Genomic DNA, 8,333 nt, shown 5'->3' on the forward strand with positions numbered 1-8,333 from the left:
AGACGCTTAACCGTCTGAGCCACCCAGGCGCCCCAAGACTTTTCTTTTTTTTTTAAGATTTTATTTATTTATTTGAGACAGAGAGAATGAGAGAGAGAGAGCACATGAGAGGGGGGGAGGGTCAGAGGGAGAGGCAGGCTCCCCGCCGAGCAGGGAGCCTGATGCGGGACTCGATCCCGGGACTCCAGGATCATGGCCTAAGCCGAAGGCAGTCGCTTAACCAACTGAGCCACCCAGGCGCCCAAACTAGATCTCAATTTTAAAAACTTAGGAATAGATTGCAGTCGATATCCAAAAAAAAAAGATGAGCCTCCCGTGGCCGCTTCCCCATGTCCCCGCCCTGCCAGGCCCGTCGAGCACGCCGGCCGCCGGGGCCTCCTGTAACCCCTCCGTCTATAAGCACACACCCTGTTCTGAGCCTGGGGGTCTTGCCCCACCCACACTGGGAGCACGTCCGCTCCGCCAGGGCTCCGGGCTCCATCGGTGCATGGAGGGGTCGCCCTTCCTGCCCGGCCTGTGTGCGCTCCCGGCTCCTTTCCCCCTTGGGTTGGGGCTCGGGGCTCAGGTGAGCCGGGGTGCGGCTGGGGACAGCCAGAGCCCTTGGTGGGTGTGACCCCCGCTCACGCTGCTGTATCTTCCTTCTCCCGCAGGGTCTTCACTGAGCAGCGAGTCGTCCCCCGTGTCCTCGCCAGCCACCAACCATAGCTCCCCGGCCAGCACGCCCAAGCGCGTGCCCATGGGCCCCATCATCGTCCCCCCTGGGGGCCACAGTGTGCCCAGCACGCCCCCGGTGGTGACGATCGCCCCAACCAAGACCGTCAATGGCGTCTGGAGGAGCGAGAGCCGGCAGGTGAGTGCCAGGGCACGGGGGCGGAGGCGGGTGCGGCCATGGGCACGGGAGGGCGGCGCTTGGGGCCCGAGACCCCACGGCACGCTCGCCTGGAGGATCTGTGTGTTGGAAGAAGATCCGAGGGTGCCGGTCATGCGGCCACAACCAAGCACCAGACCAGGGGCTCACGACAGATGTATCCTTTGTGTGTCTGGCCCCCGCCGTGGGCAGGGCGGCTGTCCCCTGAGGCCCCTCTCCTGGGTGTGTAGACGGCCGCCTTCTCCCTGGGTCCTCACCCAGCCCTCCCTCTGTGCGCGTCTGCCTCCTGATCTCCTTTCTTGATGACACTGGTCATGTTGGATCACGGCCGACCTGAATGACCTCTTCACAGGCCCTCCCAGCGTGCTCCCATTTTGAGGACCTGGGGGTCAGTGCCCCGACATGAGAAATTGGGGGGGATGACACTGTTTCATCCGTAGCCCTGTGTGAAGCACTTAGAATGGTGTTTGCACGTCCTGGCACTTGGTAAACGGTAGCTGTTGGGATTATCGCTCCAATGAGGATCCAAGTAGGGGAGAGACCAGCGTTTCCTGTTTCCGTCTTAACTTCCAGGACCGCCCTGCCCCGTACTTGGGGGCTCCCTGGTGTGGCTGCTGCCCTGCGGAAGGCCCTGGGAGCCTTCCCTCATCCCCGCCCCGGCTGACCCCCCTCCCCAGCACACCCGGGACTCCCAGTGTGGGGGTGGGCGGGTGGGGAACCACTGTGGGTACCCAGCAGGGGGATGAACACTGGCCGGGTTTCCCTCCTGGGTTTTTCTGCCTAGTTCCCAGGGGGGCGGCAATATTCGGAAATACTAATTATTAGACCACAAGAAAAGTGGAAGTGGAGAGGCAGGTGGGCACCAGGGCCACACACACCCCCACCGCACACTCACCCCCATCGTCTCGGAGGATCTGTCTTTGCCCTGGGGGATGGGGGTAGACAGCCTATGTCTCTGTCCACAGAGGGGGTAGCCATTGGGCAGGCCCTGACCCAGGGTGAGCATCCACAAGGACCCCAGCTGGGATCCCTGAATTCCTAGCAACAGCTGTAGGCTGGGACCCTCCTGGATGTGGCCCTGCGTGCATCTCAAAGCTGCCGTCTCGGCCCTTGGCTCTGCCCTGTGTGTGGTTTGGGGGTGGGAGAGCCCGGGTAGGGCCTGGCGGGCAGATTCCAGCCAGAGGGGTTTGGGAGACACCTGAGCTAGCCCTGGTTTAAGGGATGATGAAGGGTCTTCACCGGGATCTCCTGCCTCCAGGGGGGCTCGCTGCCTCTGGCGATCCGCCTTCACCTTAGGTCCCCGGGGGCTGGCGGGGGTGTTCCTGGGTCCTGCCTGCCGTGTCCCTGGCTCAGCCCTGACTGGTGATACCCACCAGGGCCTGCCCTGTCCCCTTTGCCCTGCCCCAGAGGGGCTTCCTTCCCCCCTTATTGGCCGAGACTAGGGTGCCTCCCATGTATTCCCCTCCACGAGCGCCTGCGCCATGGGACTCCTCCGAGGGTCCTGCCTGCCTCGGAAACATTTAGTCACCCCCAGAGAAAGGGCCGTGATAGATCTGCTCCAGCCGTTTACCACTGCGGCGCTTAATGAAACACTAATACCACCAGGGAGGGCGGCGGGACGGGAACTGGATTAGCAGATGATGTATGGCTCATCAGCTCCACACAAAGGCTCAGTGGAGAATGTAATCCTTCTGGGGAGCGGAGCCAGCAAGAGGCGTGAAGGCGGGGAGGGGATGGGGGGGCGCCTCCCGCCAGGTGGGGTGTCGTGGGGGCGGGGCTGTGGGCCCTGTCCGTCTCCGGGGTCGCCAGGGTCCTGTTTCCCAGGTAGTGGGAGCTGCAAAGGACAGCTGAAATGAAAAATGGTTTATTTTCAAGCTAACAGGGCATGTCCTGCCTGCCTGACTGGAACCCTCTCTCTAATCACCAGAGAATGACGGATTTCCCTCCCTCCCGTCCTCCCCCCGTCCTCCCTTCATCGGTACAGCTGTGCCTGCAGCCGCCGCTCAGAAATAAAAGCTGCGCCCAGATGCTCCTTGCCGCGCGCCTGTCTGCCAGGACGGCGGTGGGAGCCCCGCGCACTCTTGGGGTGCCCCCGGGGTGGCCTGGCCCCGCTTGGGGGCTGCTGCCTGGGCCCGCCCCAGCCCCTCCCCGCCCGGGCAGCCTCTGAGCGCCCCAGGAGGGCCGACCTCGTTCCCAGGTGCCTGTCCCCAGCTTGGCGGGGCTCCAGCCAGACGGAAGGCGCGGGGTCCAGCCTGCCGAACCCCCCGCCCGCCCGCCCGCCCCTCCCCCAGGCTCTCCAGCGCCTTGTTTGTCCGCTGCCGGCGGGAAGGTGCCATCTGGCCCAGCCGCCTTCAAGCTGGGCTTTGTCCCGTTGAGGGGACAAGGGGTTTCTGGGGACGGTGCGCTCGGGTCCCCCCGCGTGGCAGGCTTGGCTCTGCTGTGGGATTTGTACACAGTGCCTGGAGCTTCTCCCCAGATGTGGTCCTTGGGGCGAGGACTTCCTCCGAGGGTTCTGCCGTCCAGCCCCTTGGCTACCGTCGCTGTCCCGCTCGGGCAGCTGGGGAGCCTCCCTATGCAGAGGCCGTGCCCTGTGCAGTCCGTCCCGGGCCACAGGCGCGGAGCACGTGGCGTGGGGCACGCGTGCCACGTGGTAGGCGTGTGGGAGGACCCCGCAAGCCCTGACCTGCAAACGGCCCCTGTGACGTTCGCGCGGGCGGGCCACGTGCTGGTCCTCCACCCTGCTTCCCCTTGATGTCCGTGCATCTGTCCCCGTCACACTAGGCGCCGGGGCTGTGCCCACACTAGGTATCTGCGGGACCTGAGGCCAGGCGTGGGCCCCTGTAGAGAAGTCTCCGGAACAGTGGGAGGTGGGAGTCCTGGGCGGCTCGCTCTGACCCAGGTTGTTGGTGTGCGCGTCCCCGCGATACCGCCACATGGACGCCCCTTCAGGGCAGGGCAGGGTTCGGGACCCGCGAGGACCCCGCCGTGAGCAGAGGGGCCGTGTGAGCGTGCCGGCGGGAACAGATGTTGCCGCTCATTAAAAATTCCAGCCAGCGGCCTGTCTCCTTCAATTAATTATCACGGATGTGTCTTCTGGAAGGCCAGGGCGGGCCCTCCTCAGCTGCTCCCACGGCCCACCCCGCCCTGGTGCTGGGAGACTGGGGGGGTCGGGGGGCGCAGCACGTCTCCTCCTCCCCTCCCCTACCTGCGCCAGAGAGCCTTGGACCTGGCCGAGCCAGGAACACCTGGTGGAGGAGTAGGGAGCAGACCATCTCCTCCGGGGACGGGGCTCAGCCACCACACGTCCGGTGGTTGCCCCCTTTGTTTTCAAGGTGTGCTTGGTGTTTTGCAACACAGTGGAAACACCACGGATTTGGGGTGGACAGGCCGAGTTTGACCCCCCCATGACTGCCGCCTGCCTTTTTGCGGCCCTGGTTTGCTGTGTCTGCTTATCAGGAGCGGCCAGACCGGATGCCGGAGCGGGGTTGGGGGACATGGCAGTCCAGGCAGGTGAAGGACAGGAGGAAGGGCCTGGTCGAGAAGCTCATGGGGCTTGGGGGAGCCCGTGGCCATGCCTCAGAAGCCCCGTGGCTGAGGTCATGGGGCTTGGGGGAGCCCGTGGCCATGCCTCAGAAGCCCCGTGGCTGAGGTCAGGCCTGGGCTGGTGTGACCTCGCTTAGGCTGAGAAGGGCTGTCAGGATGGTGGAGGCCCCCCCCACCCCCAGGGGCTGGCGCCTGCTCCAGAATCCAGAAGATTCTGAAGACGTCAGGAGCCCCCGACTGCTATTGACGCGCTCGGGGTCTTGCTGTTCAGCTCCCTTTAGCCACGTGAATGACCAGAGGGGTCGCGGCTGTGGGTGGTGTGTGTTCCCGGGGCAGACACTCCTCCGGGCCCTCCGTGTGGCCAGCCGTGGCGGGCTCTGCCCTCGGTCTCGGTCGGGGCTCCTCCTCCGCCTCCCTGCCTTGAGCAAGCCTCTTCTCTGGTCTCCCAGGGTCGGCGGGGCCCCCGCCCACCACCAGTGTGTGCAAAGGTGTCCACAGACAGGTCCGACCAGTCGGGGTACCCCAGCTGCCTGCTGTGGCTGGTGCCAGGAGCACCCCAGGGGGTCGGCAGCGGGGTTAGACTGGCGCTTTCTGCCCGGGGGCAGCGCCAGCTTCTCGCCTGCAACTCTGTGGGCACCAGGGGGCCGAGGGATCTGTGATGCGCCCTGGCAGCTGTCGGCCCAGCTGATGCTTCAGCCCCTGGGGGTCGCCGGTGCGTGCTTGGTGATCCGCAGGCGGGGGGCCCCGGCTGGCTCTGTTGCTCCCTGCTGCGTAGCGGAGCGCACTTCCCGCGGGTGCTGGAACAGCACCATCTAACCCCCCGAGTTCGGTTTGGAGCCGGCAGGGCCCTGTGCGAAGGGCACGCTGGGAGGGCTTGGGTGTTGGTGCGAGGTGGGGGCCCCTGCTCTGTGCCCTGTCCCCTCACGGGCACTTGGTTTTGTGGCCCCAGCAATGAGATGGGTTTCAGTCCAGCCCTCGTGCCGTGAGAAGCCGTGTCCTCCCGGAGGGGGGGCTGCCCCCTGCGTGCCCCCTGCGTGCCCCGCAGGATGGGGTAGAAACTGTTAAGGAAAGCGCACCAGACGCGAGCCTCTCTGAGTCTGGAGGAGGCCCCAGCCCCGCACCCCGGTCCTGACCCGGTGCTCTCTGCCCTCCAGCAGGACGCTGGCTCTCGGGGCGGCAGCGGTGGTCGGGAGCGCCTCATCGTGGAGCCCCCGCTGCCCCAGGAGAAGGCGGGGGGCCCAGCCATCCCCTCCCACCTGCTCAGCACCCCCTACCCTTTCGGCATCTCCCCCAGCTCTGTGGTGCAGGACTCGCGCTTCCCACCGCTCAAGTAAGTTTGCAGGTGGGGGGGCACGTGTGCTTGGGGTCTGGATCCCGGAGGCTCTGGCGGTGGTGCCCGGCCGTGGGTCTGCACCAGCTGAGGCGGAGAGCCGCCAGATGGTGGCTGAGCCCCGGGCCCGCGGCCCCGTCTGTGCCTGCTCTCCATTTCCATGCTGACGTGACGGCTGGCTCTCCCACCCCGCCTGCGCCCCCGTTCGTGGGAGCCAGGACCTGTCCCTGGAGAACCCTGCGTTCTGGCAGAGGTGGGAGCGGGGCTGTGCGGGGGCGGGGATGACCCGTTGCTCAGCCTGGAGCAGGAACTCTGCTCACCGCTGTCCTTCCCTCGTCCGGCCCCACCCGCAGCCTCCAGCGGCCTGTGCACCACGTGGTGCCCCCGAGCACCGTGACCGAGGACTACCTGAGGAGCTTCCGGCCCTACCACACCACGGAGGACCTCCGCATGTCCTCCCTGCCTCCCCTCGGCCTGGACCCCGCCGCCGCCGCCTACTACCACCCCAGCTACCTGGCCCCGCACCCCTTCCCCCACCCGGCCTTCAGGTGAGGCCCCTCGCTGAGTCACCCTCACGTCCTGGGGCCAGGTTCCGTGTCTCAGAGCAGCCCCCAGCCTTCCGAGTCCGCCATTAGGGGTTTGCCCCTGGTGGGAGTCCCCCCGTCGTCCGTGCTGCCCCTCCCCCACGGGCTGCCTGTTCTGCGTCACCGAGAAGCCCCAGGGGAAGTGTGTCCCACGTCCGTGCTCTGTGCAGGAGCCTCCCAAATGCCAGCCCGACGCGTCCGTAGAGCGCGGGTTGCTGCTCACAGGAGGCCTGCCGGTCAGGCCTGGAAGGGTCCTGGCCGGGCTCTGGGGCTGGCCATGGCCTCTACCCGCACGGCCTTTGGGGAGGCTCCCGGCCACTCTGCCCTGGCTGGAGGACACCTTCGGATGGGCCTGGGCTTTGTTTTCTTTTCTTTTTTTTTTTATTTATTTATTTATTTATTTATTTGAGACAGAGAGAATGAGAGACAGAGAGCATGAGAGGGAGGAGGGTCAGAGGGAGAAGCAGACTCCCCGCTGAGCAGGGAGCCCGATGCGGGACTCGATCCCGGGACTCCAGGATCATGACCTGAGCCGAAGGCAGTCGCCCAACCGACTGAGCCACCCAGGCGCCCTGGGCTTTGTTTTCTTTAACTTGGGTTCTCCCTGCGCCCCGTCTTCTCGGCACAGGATGGATGACTCCTACTGCCTGTCAGCCCTGCGGTCCCCCTTCTACCCCATCCCCACCCCCGGCTCCCTGCCCCCACTGCACCCGTCCGCTATGCATCTGCACCTCTCCGGGGTCCGCTACCCCCCCGAGCTCTCCCACTCGTCCCTGGCCGCGCTGCACTCGGAGCGGATGTCCAGCCTCAGCGCCGAGAGGTAAGCCCTGTGCTGGGCCGGGGTGGCCGGGCTAGGCCTCATGTGCTCGGGCTGCTCACCTGCGAGGTGGGGAGGGGCCGGTGCTCGGCTGCGAGCTTGGTCTCGGTCGAGCTCCGTCGCCGCGGGCCTCCTGGCGTGAGCGTGTGGTGAGGCTCAGGGAGTCGGTGTGCGGCTTTCGGTCTGGGGGCCTTGGGGTCTCCGGGTGAGCCTGCGCGTCTGCTGTCGCGGTGCCGGGGGCCTGTAGCTGGCCCCCCGCACCAGCGCAGCGCCGTCACACACCCCACCCCTCCACCCCCCCACCCCGTGCCCTGGCCCGCAGGCTGCAGCTGGATGAGGAGCTGAGGCGCGAGCGGGAGCGGGAAGCAGACCGCGAGCGGGAGAAGGAGCGCGAGCGGGAGCGGGAGAAGGAGCGCGAGCGGGAGAAGGAGCTGGAGCGCGAGCGGGAGAAGGAGCGCGAGCGGGAGCTGGAGCGCCAGCGGGAGCAGCGGGCCCGCGAGAAGGACCTGCTGGCGGCCAAGGCGCTGGAGCCGGCCTTCCTGCCTGTGGCCGAGCTGCACGGACTGCGGAGCCATGCCGCGGAGGAGCGGGGCAAGCCCTCGGAGCAGCTGACCCCGACGCGCGCAGGTACCGCGGGCCCGTTTCAGGCTGCAGACGCGAGGTCGCGGAGCCAGGCGGGAGCTGGGGGGAGTTGCCCGGTGGCCCCCGGTGGCCCCCGATGGCCCCCGATACAAGATGCGTGGATCCCGTCGAGGCTGCCACGCACCGTAGTGAACTGCAGTGAAAGCATCAGGAAGGGAGGGATGACCTTCGTCTTGAACGTATTTTGTTTTCTTTTAAGATTTTATTTATTTATTTGAGAGAGAGAGAATGAGAGACAGAGAGCATGAGAGGGAGAAGCAGACTCCCTGCCGAGCAGGGAGCCCGATGCGGGACTCGATCCCGGGACTCCAGGATCATGACCTGAGCCGAAGGCAGACACTTAATGACTGAGCCACCCAGGTGCCCCCAAAGACTTTTTTTTTTAAGATTTTAATTATTTATTTGAGAGAGAGAGAATGAGAGACAGAGACCACGAGAGGGAAGCGGGTCAGAGGGAGAAGCAGACTCCCCGCCGAGCAGGGAGCCCGATGCGGGACTCGATCCCGGGACTCCAGGATCGTGACCTGAGCCGAAGGCAGTCGCCCAACC

The 8,333-nt window shown here is 65.9% G+C and overlaps 1 protein-coding gene across 2 annotated transcripts; it reads left to right on the forward strand.

The window, feature by feature from the left end:
- The first annotated feature begins 574 nt into the window (after positions 1-574).
- On the forward strand, positions 575-8,017 carry LOC102728659 (genetic suppressor element 1-like). Of its 2 annotated transcripts, none has more exons than XM_081811641.1 (5): positions 575-850; positions 5,569-5,741; positions 6,095-6,289; positions 6,954-7,145; positions 7,465-8,017. In XM_081811641.1, exons 1-5 carry the CDS (start codon positions 737-739, stop codon positions 8,000-8,002), a joined length of 1,212 nt encoding a protein of 403 aa, XP_081667767.1. In that variant the 5' UTR covers positions 575-736; the 3' UTR covers positions 8,003-8,017. The 2 variants fall into 2 exon arrangements, with proteins under 2 accessions (XP_081667767.1, XP_081667766.1); XM_081811640.1 differs by having other exon boundaries at positions 611-850; positions 5,566-5,741.
- The last annotated feature ends 316 nt before the right edge of the window (positions 8,018-8,333 follow it).

Source organism: Leptonychotes weddellii, unplaced genomic scaffold (genome assembly GCF_054177405.1).
Source record: "Leptonychotes weddellii isolate Sample4059 unplaced genomic scaffold, ASM5417740v2 HiC_scaffold_9064, whole genome shotgun sequence".
Classification (NCBI taxonomy): domain Eukaryota; kingdom Metazoa; phylum Chordata; class Mammalia; order Carnivora; family Phocidae; genus Leptonychotes; species Leptonychotes weddellii.